Source organism: Zootoca vivipara, chromosome 16, assembly GCF_963506605.1.
Source record: "Zootoca vivipara chromosome 16, rZooViv1.1, whole genome shotgun sequence".
Classification (NCBI taxonomy): domain Eukaryota; kingdom Metazoa; phylum Chordata; class Lepidosauria; order Squamata; family Lacertidae; genus Zootoca; species Zootoca vivipara.
The window spans coordinates 11532094-11550208 of record NC_083291.1 but is presented as its reverse complement, the minus strand read 5'-3'; the positions used below and the strand labels follow the sequence as shown (position 1 = coordinate 11550208).

Here is an 18115-nt window from a genome sequence, read left to right as displayed (position 1 = left end):
GCCAATCAGAAGGTTGGCAGTTCAAATCCCTGCAATGGGGTCAGCTCCCGTTGCTCTGTCCCAGCTCCTGCCAACCAAGCAGTTTGAAAGCATGCCAGTGAAAGTAGATAAATAGGTACCAATGTGGTGGGGGGAGGTAAATGGCATTTCTGTGCATTCTGGCTTCCATCACGGTGTTTCATTGAAGTGGTTTAGTCATGCTGGCCACATGACTCGGAAAGCTGTCTGTGGACAAGCACCGGCTCCCTCAGCCTCAAAGCGAGATGAGTGCTGCAACCCCATAATTGCCTTTACCTTTACCTTTACCTTCCAACTCTACAAGCCTATGATTCTATAAGTGCCTCTTCCGGTGCCTGATTTTAACTGCAGCTTTTAGCTGTGGTAGTTTTCTTAGGAAATTTGTTTTCCATCACCAGTCCACAAGCTAGTGGAGATTTATGCTATTGATGTGAGGGGCAGTCTGTTCTCTGCATTCTTATAAGCACAGCCCTCCATTATTCCATAAGTAAAAAAAAAATGAGTCTATCTGCATGGACTCTTTCAAAAGTGCATGTTTAGTACATATAGTTTAGTATACCTAGCTCATGCAAAGAGTGAGAAATACTCCCAGGTGATCATGCCCACATATTGACATGACCTTTGCTTGCACAGCTGTGTATATTGGGCTTTACAAAGCTACCATTTCCTTTCCACACCAGTAGTACCTGGCTGGCAAATGTGGCTCTATAAGGGCTGTGTTGGAAGGAGAAAATTGAAATAGAAGAACAATTTGAACCCGAAGAGGACAGAACCCATTTTTTTAACCCATCCATTTCTAACTTGCTAATCATTTGATATGCTGTAAATTTTGTAGAACGCATATGAGATCTGTTGTTTCAGATTTGAGATTGGGTGCCAATTCAAAGACTTACTCTTGCATTAAGAGGCCAAACATTGTTATCCTTCATCGGTTTGTATATATTTAGAAAGTTTGATGCTGAGCGAAACAGTACCCAACAAAAAAAAATAAATTTCGCTTTAATTGTATTTCCTAGATCTAATTGTCTTTTTCCTTTCCTTTTCATGTTTTGGAGAGCCTTTCTTATATGCAAAATACAGCTAAAGATTGTTTCTATTTTTCTTTATTTACAGGATATATTTGTATTTAGACATGAACTTGCCCTGATAAGAATATCTACCTTCATGGGGTTAATAATGCTGATTGGAATTACTGGACTCTTTTATACTCAGTTGACTGGTATATTCAATGTAAGTATTTTACTCTTTCCTTCAGAATAACATTTTCTCCCCTGTGCATGTTGTTGTGTAAGTGCTTAAAAGTATGCTAAGCTGTATATTGAATAAAAACACGCAATTTTTTACCGGGCACAATCTATAACGCAAAATACCAACAAATATGAGAACTTGGGGTACACTCAAAACACAACCAGACAAGATCATCAGAGATTTGCAATTGGGTTTCTCGTTTTCTTTTTACATATGGCAAATGGAGCCACAGAGTGGGATAGTGGTGATGATTTGGATCAGAATTTTAGCAATGGGGAGTTGAGGGAAATTATAGTGTGGGAAGAGGGCAGTTTCCGCTAGGAAAGTGGTATGAAGAGAAATGGCTTATGCCCTTCTGCAGTGACACAAGCCTGGTACAGTCATACCTCGGTTTAAGTACGCCTCGGTTTGAGTATTTTCAGTTTAAGTACTCCGCAGACCCGTCTGGAACGGATTAATCCACTCTCCATTACTTTCAATGGGAAAGTTCGCTTCAGGTTAAGTACGCTTCAGTTTAAGCACGGACTTCCGGAACCAATTACACTCATACCTCGAGTTAAGTACGCTTCAGGTTGAGTACTCTGCGGACCCGTCTGGAATGGATTAATCCACTTTCCATTACTTTCAATGGGAAAGTTCGCTTCAGGTTAAGTACGCTTCAGGTTAAGTACAGACTTCCGGAACCAATTGTGTTTGTAAACCGAGGTACCACTGTATATAAAAAAGTTTTTTTAATAAACATTTTTATTAGATTTTCCAATTTAAACATCTAATCCAGGCATCCCCAAACTTTGGCCCTCCAGATGTTTTGGACTACAATTCCAATCATCCCTGACCACTGGTCCTGTTAGCTAGGGATCATGGGAGTTGTAGGCCAAAACATCTGGAGGGCCGCAGTTTGGGGATGCCTGATCTAATCCATTTTCAAATTATAGAGATTTCACAAATATCAATTAAACAATTAATCCAAATCTTCTGCTGAATTATACATATTTAAATTTGACTTCCCATACTTCAGACTCAGAAAGCCTAGTTCTCTTATATTCAGTGCTTTCTAATCAATCAAATCCAGATCTTATTCAATAGTCTATTAAATTCCTTCCGTCTTCTTTCAAGCCCCTGAGTTTTTTTGAGCAAGCGAGTTTGACCAAAGCCTGGTATATAAAATTGGCATTATTATTATTATTATTATTATTATTATTATTATTATTATTACCCTGCCCATCTGGCTGGGTTGCCCCAGCCACTCTGAGCGGCTTCCAACACACACACAAATAATAATTAAACATCAAACATTAATAGTAACAATCAGATCCTATATAAAAAGTCACAATAACTTTAAAATAAACAACTGATACCAAATAAAGCAATATGCAATAATGCATTAGAATCCAATAGTAAACAGATGCATGTGCACCTGCCGCTAAAATGGAACTCAGTAAATTTAAGCCGGGATCTCCCTTCATCTCATTTAATTGTCCTTTCAGTTCTCACTCAAATAGTCGTGAAAGTAAAATAAAAATGGTAATTGTGTGATTTTTTATGTTTGTAAAAGAAATGGGAAAGCTGCTATTTAAAAAAAATGTAGAAGAAAAAATAACTGGGGCCAGATTTTTAAAATATTATTAGTTATCAAATTTATATACCGCTTTATACCCGGGAGTTTCAGGGCAGTTTACGGAATAAAATCAAGATATAAAACCACAAAAGACATAATAAAAATAAAAACAACAACCCAATAACCCCCCCCCCAAAAAAAAATTTTTTGAAAGGGCATAGGATGTAAATCAGACCAACCAAAGGTCTGGTTTAAAAGGAACGCTTTTGCCCGGCGCCTAAAGGTGTATAATGAAGGTGCCAGGCAAACATCCCTGGGGGGAGCATTCTGCAGACAGGGAGCCACTGCAGAGAACAGTGGGGTAGGTGGGAGAACATCCTGGGAAACGGAAGACTGATGGAAAGTATCGAGGAATGGAACTAGAAAGGAGCATTACTGCAAGGAATAGTTTAAGGTGAGAACATGGAGATAAAGAGTAGCAAAGTCTAGAATCAGTGGCAGAAATAATAATAATAATAATAATAATAATAATAATAATAAATAATAATAATAATAATAATAATAATAATATATTTGTACCCCGCCCATCTGGCTGAGTCTCCCCAACCACTCTGGGCGGCTCCCAATCGAATATTAAAACAATACAGCATTAAATATTAAAAACGTCCCTAAACAGGGCTGCCTTCAGATGTCTTTTAAAAGTAGGATAGCTGCTTATTTCCTTGACATCTGTGGAAAGGGCGTTCCACAGGGCGGGTGCCCTCTGTCTGTTTCCCTGCAACTTGGCTTCTCGCAATGAGGGAACAGCCAGAAGGCCCTCGGAGCTGGACCTCAGTGTACGGGCTGAATGATGGGGGTGGAGACGCTCCTTCAGGTATACTTGACTGAGGTCATTTAGGGCTTTAAAGGTCAACACCAACACTTTGAATTGTGCTCGGAAACGTACTGGAAAACCTTATTGTGAGGAGATGTCATAACTGTTGTGACACAGGATTTAAACCAACGTTACGTTTCAAACAAAAATTAAAGCTGGGGAAAGTAGTAATATATATTGCAATTATCCAAGTGGGGAAATGGCCTGATCCACATGTCACACTAAGCCAACATGTGTTCCAGGAGAGGAGATCTTAACCACTTTCCTCCATCCTGGTCTTTCTGCTGCTAAGCTCAGCCAGCGACTTAGCTTAGTGCAGGCATAGGCAAACTTGGCCCTCCAGATGTTTTGGGACTACAAGTCCCATCATCCCTGACCACTGGTCCTGTTAGCTAGGGATGGTGGGAGTTGTAGTCTCAAAACATCTGGAGGGCCGAGTTTGCCTGTGCCTGGCTTAGTGTGTCTTCTGAACAACAGGCTCATGGTTTTGGCTCTCTTGAGACTTGGCATGAGCCGTGTAAACCAGAGGACAAACTTGTATACATCTTGTGGTAAGCCTGGATAGAGAGATAAATCACAAGCTTGTGTTTGGACAACGTGCCAAGTGAAGCCACAGCTTAGCACAGTGCAGCAGCAGAAAGATTTGGGAGGAGCAAAAGTGACTGCAATCTCCTCCCAAGTAGGCTTTGCAGTAAGCCATGGTTTGCCTTAGAACGACTAGCAGACTTGTTTGTTTTGCACGAAGCCATGGTTTGGCTTAGCTTGACAAGCCTCCTATTTTGAGGAGCTGGACCAGTGCCCTAGCAGGACAACAGGAAATAGACTTATTTATCTTAGATTTCACACACAGAGATTTTGGAATAGAATGGTGCTGAAAGAATTACACATAGGTGTCGAAGGTGACACTAAGACTCAGTATTTCGTTGAAAAAAATGAAATACTTGATTTAACATATTTAAAAAAATGATATTTAAACATAATAGGAAGATGTCTTATGAAAACTCCAAATCCATACTCCTATTATCCATGTCCTGAAAAGATTTTGGAAACTAGTATCAACTAAAGTGCATGGGTTGCTATATGGGAATTTTGGTGCATTCCCAAGACTGCCTTATCTTTCCCTTCCTTTTATTTTTTCATGCTTGTTTTGTTGGTATGGCTAGATCCCTTGATCTGTCTGTGGCAAACCTCATGCAGGTGAGTCAGTGAGAAACTTTAAAATGGAGTGCATTTGCTTCTGATTTTAGGCATTTACGGCTGGTGAAATAATTTCCTAGTATGCTAACTTTCATTTCTTGTTCTGAGCTCATCAGTAAATGTTCCCATCATTCATCCGTGTTGAATTATTGTTTCGTATGAATATGTAAATGTGTCCGACATGCCATTAATTACTGACACACCTTCTAGCAACTTGAATGAAGTGAGTGATAATTTAGAATGATAAACATGTACTATATTATGTAATCACAGAATGTGAGCTGCGCAAGATAACCTTTTTCTTTCAGGTGGCTGGAATTTAGGGTAATGCCCTTACTGTTTGATTTGCCAGTGGTTTGCAAACTGAAATTCTTTGAACGGAATGTTTTCTTACCAAACTCTGGGTCTTGATTTGGACACACCACTTGTCTGGAGCATTTTGCCATTTCTCCGTGTGTACAAATGGAAAAATCCAGCTTCCCAGTGGCTGCTGGAAGGTAACAGGATAATCACTTAAGCAGTGATCCTCTGATGTCATTGTGGGAGGCCAGTAAAAGCGGATTATCTGTGACCCAGATAAAATAATTAGAAATTACTTGGACACTTACAAATAACTGATCTACTAATCTCATTTCCAAAGTTAAAAAAGGTCTGTCTCTCAACATAACACGACCAGATGTTTCAGTTGAACTGCATCCTTTGAAGAGACTAATCTGAAGCCTAATTTTAAGGATTACCTTTGATTGTTTTTTGTTTAAAATTCTAAACAGGATGCAGTTTCATTTTTCCATATGCTCTTGCAAATGATTAATAGAGTTAAAGGATTTTTATAAATAAATTTAGCTCATACCCCGGCATACTATTCAGTGAAAGACACAAACATAAATATGCCATTATGCAGGTGACGTATTTTGCTTTTTGTACTGTTTACAATGTAATTTGCATTTCTCCATCTGCTAAAAAAAAGGGAAAAAAAGAATACATTCTCATAGTTTTGTTTAATAGGTATTTTGCTATACCCTCCACTGATTGTGCACTGACACTAGTAATTTGATTAATGCTACCGGGGCTCCTTGTTAATTAATTGTTTTAACTGTATATGATAATATGATGGCACTGTTGGAACATAAATACCGAACAGTTGGGTGGGAAGATAGAAAAGTTCACTTTGTTTATAATGGCTTGAGAAGGAAAATAAAAACAGTTAGTGGATGTAGAGGGCTCGTGTTTATATTGTGCAATGGTTACTTTAGTACATTCTTGCTTGCATTTGACACAGTGCTATATATGATCTCCTTTTTTAAATTTTGCATTGTTAATTTACACTTGCCTTAAAGCAAAAAAAGTTGTAGGGTTCTTTATCAAATGCTCAGGCTCAAAATAAAACACAATACACTATCAGAAGTGAACGTAACTCTCCCGCACGTTGCATATTCCAATTTGTGGCTCCAGTGCTGTTACCTACAGATACAGACTGCCATACATTTAAATAATATACTGTATATAACTTATTTAAATTTTTGGAAAACCATAAGTTGGGATGTGGCTGTGTGGAAGAAGCAAAGCCACTATATATTAGATAGGTTAGTAACCATCAAAACCATGTGATGCAATTTGGGTGCCCAAACAGCAACTGCAACATTAGCAAAAGAAAATAAATATTTATACGTTGTACCAACCCCTCCAGAATTTGACATTCTTTGTTATGTATTCCTTCTTCTGAAGGGGTATGTGAAGAACATTGTTTGGAAAGCTACCATATGGTTAATGAAATGAAACACATTGTCACTTTCATGGAGAAGGGTGACTCTAGGTTTTGGGTTCAACTGGAGTCTATCTTTCTAAGGAGGCTCCACATATAGAATCATAGAATTGCAAAGCAGGAAGGGACAACAAGGGTCTTCTAGTCCAACCCCTGCAATGGGGCTCAAACCCATAACCAACTTAGCTACCAATGCAGGTCAAATGTGTGTCCCTTTTGGAAACACAGATTCAAGTCCTTGGATTGGATAGCAAAACATAGATTAGTGGCCATTTTCAAAGGTTGGAAAATATGAACTGGAATACCTACGTTCACTCTGTCACCTTTAATTTCTATAGCATATCACTCTGCTAAATCTGGAGAGTTTACTCCTGTGCTCCAAATATATTTATAGGCTTCAGCTTGGTGCTCCAAAGGTCTTTATAGACTTTGGGATTTCTGCGAGCGTAGTAGATTGCTGACTCTTGATGCATTGAAAAGAATATAGGACGTAGCTTCTTCTACTACTTTGTTGTTCTGGGCTCAAGTGGGTTAATTTATATCAAAGCCAGCAATAAATAGTAGGCTGCTACCAGACAATTAACACAGGTTGAAAAAGAAATCCTGGATTACGCTGGGATAACTAGGGGTCTGGATTTCAGCATTTATAGCTAGGTCTAGAAATCAGTGACAGGCCCTGAAGATTTTGCAAGAGATATATGAAGAAAGGAATGGGATATTACACTTGAAATAAACGGAACTGGATGTGGTACAACCACACTTGTAAAAATATATATGCCAAAGTGAAAGAACAGCCTGTAAATCTGATACACAATTGGAATCTTTCCCAGAGGCGTAGCAAGGTCAGGTGGTACCTGGTGCAGAAAATTTGTTGTCACACACACATTGATGACTCGGGGTAGGCTTGGGAGTCGTGGGCGGGCGGCACACTGGATGTCAACCCCCCCCCCGGGCATGGGTGGCGCGACTCCCAAGCCTCCCCCAAGCTGTCAAAATGAAGGCAAAGCAGCGCAGCTCCCCCCCTTCCCTCGACGGCTCAGGGTAGGCTTGGGAGTTGCGGGTGGGTGGCACACCGAATGTCACCCCCCTCAGTGATGAAACCTTGGGTAATCTGCAACAACCCCCCCCCCCGGGCAACCCCCTTCCTACACCTCTGATCTTGCCCCAAGGAGAATGTCCCTAATGTGTCATGGAATATCTCCTGCATGTTGGCAGGGGTGGTAATAGACTGGGATGCATATTTGTTACAGGTCAGTAGATAAACCCCTCTCCACAACTAACGCGCATGCACATACAAACACACGCCTTGATTCAGACTTGAATAAAAAAGAGACACTGAGTCCACTAACCGCAACTGCAAGGTCTGTGATAGTGTGCAATGGGGCGGGGGAGAGAGATCAAGGAATGAATGTAGATCAGTGATACCAAAGGGTATGACAGATAGCGAAAGGCTAACAGAAAAACTAAAAGTTACCTTTGAGCAGAAAACAGCAAATTTGACAGCAAATCCCCAAAACAGCAATTTAACATGAATTTTACTATCTAACGAGACAATTGATCCATAAAATGAAAGGAATAAACAATGTACTGCAGTCACACAATCAATCAGTAGCTGAACTGGGTTCCACACAGACACACACACACACACACACACACACACACACACACACGAGCCACAAAAACGCAAAATAAAAAGCAAAAACAGACAGACCTCAGCCTAACACTCCAAATAGAAATGTGACACTCCAAACAGAAGTGTGGCGCTCAAAACAGAAGTGTGGCGCTCAAATCAGAAGCATAACACTCACAATGGAGCACTTATTTCCGGGTTTGCAGTGTTTGGGTCCCAAGTTGTTTGAGAACAAAGGCATTTGAGAAGCAAGGTACCACTGTGTGTATGTGTGTGTGTGTGTATGTGTGTGTGTGTGTGTAAGTATAGGTAAAGGGACCCCTGAGCATAGGGTCCAATTGTGGATGACTCTGGGGTTGCGGCACTCATCTCGCTTTACTGGCCGAGGGAGCCAGCGTACAGCTTCCGGGTCATGTGGCCAGCATGACAAAGCTGCTTTTGGCGAACCAGAGCAGCGCATGGCAACAGTTTTTACCTTCCCACCGGAGCAGTACCTATTTATCTACTTGCACTTTGACGTGCTTTCGAACTGCTAGGTTGGCAGGAGCAGGGACCGAGCAACGGGAGCTCACCCCGTCGTGGAGATTCGAACCGCCGACCTTCTGATCGGCAAGCCCTAGGCTCTGTGGTTTAAGCCACAGTGTCACCTGTGTCTATACTGTATGTATGTATACACACACACACACACACACACACACACACACACCGTATATGAATGTACAATATACTAATACACATGGAACATTTACTAAGCTGCTGTCACACAAGTTGCATTCCCTTCAAATTTGAAAAGGATTCTGTCCTGTGTACCAAATGGCGAACCATTTACATTTTTGTTCTTTGCAGTATTTCTCTCATTGCCCACTCCCATTTCAGTGAATGATGGCGGTGAACGATGACTTGGTGCTTTCATTGTAATCGGTGGGACTACCTCCGCACAGAGGAGCTTGGTGTGGATTGTAGTGTTTACTTTTAGGGCAACTGGGAAATTCTACTCCAGCTACAATCATAAAACAAGTTACACATATAGTGTTACTGGAAGGTGTGGTTTCAAAACTTCTGCTAAAGTAGCCTTATCCTAAAAGTCTCTCTTGCTAGATGCCTAATTGATTATTATCATCATTGTTTATTAAATCACAGGGCCGTCTGCAATATAAAAACTCAAAAATACGTACCGCAGTTACAAACAAAAGCAATAACTCTCCCACTGTTTGTTTAATTAGTCAAAGACCTGGGAAAAGAGGAATGTTTTTGCCCAGCACCTGAAGATATGAAACAAAGGCACCAGGCAAAAGATAAATTATGAATACAGTACAAAAATTACCCTTAGAATATTAAAAAATTGTATCATGTTTGGCTCAGCAAAATTTCTTTAAAGGAAAGATTATGAAGAACAACTGTTTAACATAAAACAAGTGACTTATCTGTAACTGGAAATAATATTCTGATCCCGGTTACATACATTGTGGATTTCTTGGTCTGTAGTAGATACCAAACATTTTCATATAACAACATCAGACCAGAGCCTGGAACAGCCATATTGTAAAATACTTATTTATGGAGATGAAAAGCATCTTATTATAATTAAGCAAAATATTTTAATCATATGTTCAATCTGATAATCTATTAAATACTGTTTTGATTAGTTTAATAATTAGGGCTTTACTTGTTTTTTCAAACATGCTAGAAATGTAATCAAAGGCAGTATTAATCCTTATAATTAAGTTTTAGTAGAGCAACAATCAGGATCAGGGTAGGATCTCAGCATTCTTCTAAGACAATAATGGTCTATGCCTGCATATACTGAAATATAAAATAATTAAGTCATGTATGGTTTGTGTCAGATTTGCCCTATATTTTTCTTCATCGTGGAATTATAAGGCCTCTTTTTTTTTTTTTACCCTAATAGCTTTCTCAGCCTACTCTTGTTTGGCTCTTTTGAATTAGTTGATTATTTATTTACAGGCATATATACTACCCAATAAGCAATAATTTATCATTTGATAATTTAATTTAATCATTTATGTATTAGCATTCTTTTACACCACTTTTCCAGGAAAGTGGGTAAGATTAAAAAAACCACAAATTTTAACCATTTATTTATTTGACTTGGGTGTTCTACCATCTCAGAGGTACTCTGTGACTTGCAGCTGTTTAAATTTCTCATTGAAACTGAATGGGCATTGTGAGGGCTAAATGATTTTATAAATTAAATTGTCAACTGGAATCACACGGTAGCCTTGAAATGGAATTGAGGCATATTTGTTCCAAAGTGGGAAACTAATGTAAACCTACTAAGTTTTTGCTTTGCATGAAAATATCGCTTGGCTTCAAATAGCTGAATATCTAAGAAATCTTACAGTGATTTCAGACCTCATGAAAGGCAGTTCTGAAAATGTACATACTGTACATTTATTACTAAAATCTCAATGCCCTATGTTGTCTGTCCAGTCTGTGTTACAGTGTTGTGGAACTCTTTTATGAATGAGGGATTCCATGTTGCTTTTAATGTTAGCTGCAGCTTTTCTCATGAGAAGGGCCCAAGCTTCAATGGGGAACATGCATTTGCATCTATCGGTGTGCAAAGCAAACAATTTTCAGACGCAATACTCCCATTCTTGATATGAGATTAAACATGCATGTCTACTCAGAAGTAAGCTTCACTGAAGTTCAGTGGGACCTACACCTAGGAAAATGGCTATAGCTCTGAAGAAGCTGTAGCTCTTTTAAAAAGAATAATAATAATAACTTTGGCTCCTGTTGTTATTATTTATTAAATTTGTATACCATCCGAACGTGCAGATCTCAGGGCGGTTCGCAACGTAAAATCACAATATGAAGAAAACACAAAATATATAATAAAAACAAAGACAACTCAACAATCCCCCCCGCTTCCACAGCACATATAAAAGGGCATAGGATGAAAATCGGATCAACTAAAGGCCTGGTTAAAGAGGAACATTTTCGCCTGGCACCTAAAGGTGTACAGTAGACCCTCGGGTTACATTACCTTTGGGTAATGTAACTTTCGGGTTGTTAACACGGCAAACCCGGAAGTTTGGGTTTCGCTGCGCACGTGCGCAGAAGCGACACCTCATGTTGCAGACTTTTCGGGGTACGTAAGGACCCCCGGAATGAATTAAGTTCATATCCAGAGGGTCCACTGTATAACGAAGGTGCCAGGTGGACCACCCTGGGGAGAGCATTTCACAGATGGGGAGCCACTGCAGAGAAGGCCCCGTTATCGTGTTGCCACCCTCCGGACCTCTCTAGGAGGAGGCACATGAAGAAAGGCTGATCTCTGGATCTGCTTAGATTCATATGGAGAGAGGTGATCCTCTTCACAGTTCTTTGTTAGAATGAATCTTATGGGGTGGCAGGTTTTTGTTTTGTTTTAGCTTTTCAATCCAATAGAAGCTACAGATTCAGATACATATTGGGGTTTGGGCTCCCTTCCTCCCCCCCCCCTTAAACTGACGTTGCGATGGAGGGAGGAGACAAAGGACTCGTCCTTACTCTCCTTGCCATGCAGTGGTAATTGGGACTTGTAAACTTGGCTAGAAATTCTAGAAATTTATTCTAGGAATACATTTTGTTCAATGTGCATATTTTTTTTCAAAAGTTCAGAAAGTAAAAAAACAGAACGCGAAACACCTCTATTGGTTTGGACATATTTTGAACTTTAAAATGTGCACTGCTAAACAAAGCTACAATGTTGTTGCTATTTGCTCCTGAATAATTATAGCAGTGTATGAAGCAAAGCTAACATTGTACTTCTACCTTTGGCCCTCCAGATTTGCAGCATGGCCATTGGCCGTGCTTAGTGTGGTTGATGGGAGTTGTAATATAAGGCTGGAATATAAAGCTAAAATCCAATGCAGTTACTTGCATGAGCTTATATCAAAGTTTATTCCTCCTAGAATGTGCCTGCAAAGCTATTTTAGGTTCTAGCTCTTCTCCAACCCACCCCCCCACCTTGTGAATATTTTTCTGTTGCCCAGAAATATGCTGGATGGGGCTTAAAAGTGCTAGGCTTTTATTTATTCAGGGATTTTTTTTCTTATAGGAATATTCATCCTGGAACCCAAATCATGTCCATGGGGTTTCTTGGGTAGTAATTCATGCAGGCACTGATCAGACCCAGATCTGCTTGGTGGCCTCAGTCTAGCAGTACAGTCGTAGCTCAGAAGGTGAGCACCTTGCAAGTTGAACATTTTGGCTCCTGAATGCCACAAACCCAGAAGTGAGTGTTCTAGTCCGTGAACGTTCTTTGGAACCCGAACATCCATCGCAGCTTCCACGGCTTCCTATTGGCTGCAGGAGCTTCCTGCAGCCAATCGGAAGCTGTGCATTGGTTCCCGAACATTTTGGAAGTTGAACGGACTTCCGGAACGGATTCCGTTTGACTTCCGAGCTTCGACTGTACTCAGTCTAGAGTACTGAAAGCAGAGTTGTTAACAAAACATATTTGATCTATTGAATATTTATCCATATAACTCTATAAAGTACATGGAACTTTAGAGCACCAGTCTCTGCTCATTATCCAGCATGGCCTTTACATCCTTCTTGCTGGCACCCAGTTATTCCTCATCTTTCACTTATGCATTTATGAGTTCTTAAAAAAAAATAGTGTATTTTGTTTGCAAAGTATTCTAGTACCCTGTTATCTGGGCTGTCCATTTTCGTCAGTGGTAGATCTGAGTTTCTTCTTGACTCATTTATAGAATACATTAAACAGCATTGGGCCCAGCACTGGTCCTTGAGGAGACCTGGTGGCTGGCTCCTTCCTCTCTGACAGTTCATTCATTGCCACCTGGAGCTATTGAACCAACTTGGATCCATCCCATGAAATCTCTTCTGGTTCGGAATTCTCAAGCAAGCTGATGAGTCAATCACTTGAACTTTTTTTTCAAAGCACTTTTTGATAATTGCATGCTACCCTATCAGATGCTTCATCTGGGAAAATCAGGTGGTCATGTTTTAGTCTTAACGATTCCTACTTTCAAATATTCCAGTTTCATTTGTATAAGAGGTTCATTTAACAAGCCTTGAAGATCTAGGATTAATCAAGAATGTTTAAGTATTTAACTACTGACATTAAGATGAAAAGCAACTCGCCTACCAGGAAGTGCCCTTATTAAGTGAAACAACAAGGATTCCCATGAGCTGTGATCTCCTGAGATGTACTGAGCTAAGCAGGGTCATTCTGGGTCACTATTTAGATACAAGACTGCAGGAGAAAGCTAAAACGCCACGGGAAATATTGGCAATTCAGAAAGTGAAACATACCTTCTGAGCTGGTATTGAACCAATCAATATTGTTAAGGGCTGCTGTATAGCTGGGATGGAAGATATAAATGTAGCATAGCCTTTGCCCATCTGTACCTTCTTACAAGTAGAGCTAAGCATCTAGACATCAAACTTTCCTCTTGTTCTGAATCATTGTTGAATTCTTACCTACATTTCCCATTTATTTTTCCCACGTTGTCCGAATTAACTTCACTTCCTGTCATATTGCTTCTAAAATGTTAAATGGCAAATGCTGGAAGAAAAATTTTCTTTTGGCAGGGATCTAAACATCTTGGGCATTAGCAGAAGCCACTTATGTGCATGTGTTAGTGGCCATTGTTTCTCCTAATCCTATACTTGTTGCTGTTGTTATTTATTAAAGTTATTTAATAAATAACTTGTTGTTATTTATTAAATGTTTCCTCTGGAATGTCTCTCAGTCATCAAGAACAGCTTGTGGAAGGAAGAGTGAGGAGCTAAAGGGTAAAAACTGGGTGGAATCCGGCATTCTATATGCAACTGTTAGGATCCCAGCCTTAGATATTTTGGGTTGTTGTTTTTTAAAATACTGGACATTTTAACCTATATATTCCCTTAGACTCAGTCTGTGTGTAAATATATATTTCCTTTTTCACATACATATATTTCCTTTTTTCCCACATACATAAGTTTTTTTTAAATAATATTTTTATTAGTTTTCAATCACAAACCAATAATAACCTCATTATAACAAAACCAATTTATAATACAATTATTAACATCAATTGTTCAAATACCAAATTATATAGTTTAGGTAAAGTGGCTTCCCGCGTGCTAGATTTGATGACTTGATTATTTGCTTTATTTATGCGTTCCAAAATCTTATTAATTTCCAGTCGTAATAATAATCCCTTCTACAACAACTGCAGTATTAATAACTTCTATTCGTGTTGACACATTAAACGATTTATAAAGCTACAAATGAGGAACTCAAACTATATCCTTGTCTTCCTGTGTGTGGCAACTATTCTGTCCATGGTGATTCTTCCTGTCCTTGTAAGATGTTGTGGCTTTCTTTCCCATGGTTGTTGCTGTTATCCACCATGCCTTGGGCAGAGTTGATATCCCATTGTTGTTCCTGAAATTTTTCCATTGCTCCGTTCTTCATTGTTTTTCAACTTTAACAACAGCTGCAAAAGTCACTTTGTCCCCAATGTGTGTAAATAAATATTCCAACCGCCCCCCCCCCTAATATGCAGACAAAATTAAATCTTCCAATATCTGATTTCCACGCCTTAGGATGACTGAGGATTCAAACTTACTGTATTTTTCTGTGTATAAGGCAAGGTTTTTTTATTTTAAAATATTGTTTAAAATTTGGGGCCGTCTTATACATGGTTAGGGACGCGGGTGGCACTGTGGGTCAGCGGTTCGAATCCTCACGATGGGGTAAGCTCCTGTTGCTCGGTCCCAGCTCCTGCCAACCTAGCAGTTCGAAAGCACGTCAAAGTGCAAGTAGATAAATAGGTACCGCTACAGCGGGAAGGTAAAGGCGTTTCCGTGTGCTGCTTTGGTTCACCAGAAGCGGCTTTGTCATGCTGGCCACATGACCTGGAAGCTGTACGCCGGCTCCCTCGGCCAATAAAGCGAGATGAGCGCTGCAACCCCAGAGTCGGTCATAACTGGACCTAGTGGTCAGGGGTCCCTTTGCCCCTTTACCTTTACCTTTATACACAGGGGTAGTGCATGGGGGGCAGGCGATTGTTGGCAGCCGCAAGTAGGAGATATACAGCGGTGACTGGGTGGGTGATTGGTGTATGCGCTGTTTGGTATTGGCTATTGTTGTGGCAATCGGTCAAGCGATTGGTTGGGTGATTTGTGGCTGCTGTCAGCGATCAGGCAGACAATTGTCTTCTGTGAGGCATGTAATTTGCAGCTGCATTCAGGCGGGTGACCAATTGCCTGCAATCTCCCCCCTCCCAAAAAAGCTCAACAAGTCTGGGCATTTCCCCCCCCCCCCAAAAAAAGCTTAAGAACTCTCGGAAATCTCCCATCATTTTCTTAATTTGAAGTCCCAAAAAATAGGAGGGTGTTATACATGGAAAAACGCGGTATTTCTTTTTCCCTTGAAAGGAATTGTGGTTGGACGTTAAGCGGTGTTTCCAGTAGCTGATTTTTAAAATCTAACCATGGTTAGCTATGGCTAGTAAACTATGACCTACAGTTTGGACCAAAGAACAAGCTACTTTTAAGAGAAAACAAAAGGTCCTGTTTCTATCCGCAGAGGAAGAGGAAGGGGAAGCATATGTTGCCAAGGTTTGCTGTGGCTTGTGCTAAACCATGGTTTAGTGTGACAGATGAAGACTGCATACAGAATGCACTAGAGAACCCCCTTTACTGTTAATGGTATCCGTTATGAAAATATAGGGCAGGAGAAATATTAGCACAGTTACAAGTTTTACACTTTATATAAAGAAAGACTACAAAAATTAAAACTAAACGGATACCATATTCTGCAGTTGCTGCTGAATTTTTCTCGAATACTTACACATGGTCATACTGATTTACTGTAGACTGTTTTACAAATCTAACTTTAAACAGCCCCTGTATTGTCATTGCAGCCTCCTCCCCCCAGTGACCCTGGACTTTCAGTAGAGGAAGGTCCCAAATGACCGTGGCCTTCATATGGGTAAAAGCAACTTTAAAAGGGGACACCCTTTTAAGTTATCCATCCTTTGTGATGAGACACAAATGGGGAAGGGGGAGACATTCCACATGGAGGGGGCTGTTTTAGGAATGATATTTCAATCATTTCACTTCCAAATTACTGGCTTGACTTTCAGTTGCAGTCCCAAAAGAATCGCATAAAGTAAAGTAGTTCGCTCCGCATTGAAAGTAGATTTCACCCATCTGCTTGGTAGGAGAACTTTGCAGGTGGGCGAGAGACAAACTTGCTTTCATGTGTTCAGCTGTCTCCATATTTAACTTTCAAAGGGCAGTAGTTTCTTTTCTCCATTCCTCTATTCACAGTGTTCAGCTGAGGTTGCCGAGCAGCCCTTTTGAATATTAAATAGGCTATTGATAGTCCAGTTCGGATTCCGCCAAAAGAAGAAGATATTACCGGAATAGGGAGGTATTTTAAAATAGAAGAAGTTCTGAATTAGCAAAATAGAGCAGCATATCAGTTTGGCTTTGAAAATATGAGCATGTTTTATTGCAATTTGGTTTAATTCTCCCCACCCTAGCAATGTGGTCAAGCTTTTTCTTCTTCTTCTCTTTTGTACGCATACCTATTTATTTACAGCAGGAACACAATAGGATTATTGCAGTTATATTATTGAAATTATATTATCATGTATTGTTTTATTTATCCATTTGGATATCTACCCTGTTCTCTCCTTGGGGCTCATTGAAGACCAAAACCTTCACAGTAGAATATCAGATAGAAAGAGCATGTGAACAATTGCACACCAGTTAGCTCTCTAATGCAGGGGTGGGCAGACTTTGGGCCTGTCAGAGATAATCTTTTTTTTTTTTTACTAAAACCCCAAGATCTACCAGTGAGAGCCAGGTGCAAACAATACATAGGATGGGAGAACAAGGTGTATTTGAAGACTTCTTGAGCTTGGGAATTTGTTTCCAGTACCAGAGCTGAACTGACCTGGCAATCTGCAAAAAAACATCCGCTCCATGGTGGGGAAGTTATTTTGTTACTTTTGTTGATTAAAAAGAAAAATGCTCAATTGGGAGTCAGAAATCCTTGCTGCTTTACTACAAATCATCCAGAGATCTACAGGTAGATTTCAATTTAACTTATGCAACACCTCTGTTCTCATGTACATTTCTAAACTTCTTCACACCACTTTACCAAATAAGTGATAAAATTCACTTGGGCCGTAATCCTAGACAGCCTTAAAAATAGACCGGGGAAGCACAAATGCAGGCGGAAGTTTTTGCTTATGTTTATAAGGTGTTTAATCTTTACCCACCTGATGAGCAGGCAAGCAATAAATGCTGATTTCTACTGGGTGGTTGACATTCAAAACCACTTTAAGATTGTGACCTTTGCTATGTGAAACTTGTCTTACCACTTGTTTTAAATGGTGCTATTCATATATCTGTTCTATGGGGGATGCTAAGTTACATTCTTCAGGGGAGCAAGCTTTTCTCTGAAGGAATGCCTGGTTTTAATAATTATTTTAACTGCACATTGAATCTAGTGAGGGTAAACACCTGTCTGTATTTAGGTATTTGTAATTTTGAGAGAGATATTGCTGAGGTGAACTCACGTGACATTCATTTCATGTTTTTTTGCACTGGCTTTGGCTACAGAAATAAATAATACCCATATTCATTCTATAAGACGTGTTAAGTATATCTATTGCAATTAGAACATTGTATGTATGTTCTTTCATATATGCATTTGCAGGAATAATTATTTTTGCAATCTTCATTGTGCGAGGGAATACTTAAGAATGTCTTCTCTATAACAGGACACTACAAGCATAGAAAAACTGGCAAACTGTTGTGAAGACATGTAAGTACCTCTGTTTTGATGCT

The 18115-nt window shown here is 39.8% G+C and overlaps 1 protein-coding gene across 2 annotated transcripts in view; it reads left to right on the top strand.

The window, feature by feature from the left end:
* The window catches only part of ZDHHC21 (zinc finger DHHC-type palmitoyltransferase 21), a 51814-nt gene that overhangs the window by 25733 nt on the left and 7966 nt on the right, over nucleotides 1-18115 (top strand). For both annotated transcript variants that reach the window (XM_035141168.2, XM_060269254.1), the window contains 2 exons: nucleotides 1132-1248; nucleotides 18049-18092. In XM_035141168.2, coding sequence (XP_034997059.2) covers nucleotides 1132-1248; nucleotides 18049-18092 — 161 coding nt within the window. The remainder of the gene's footprint in view (nucleotides 1-1131; nucleotides 1249-18048; nucleotides 18093-18115) is intronic.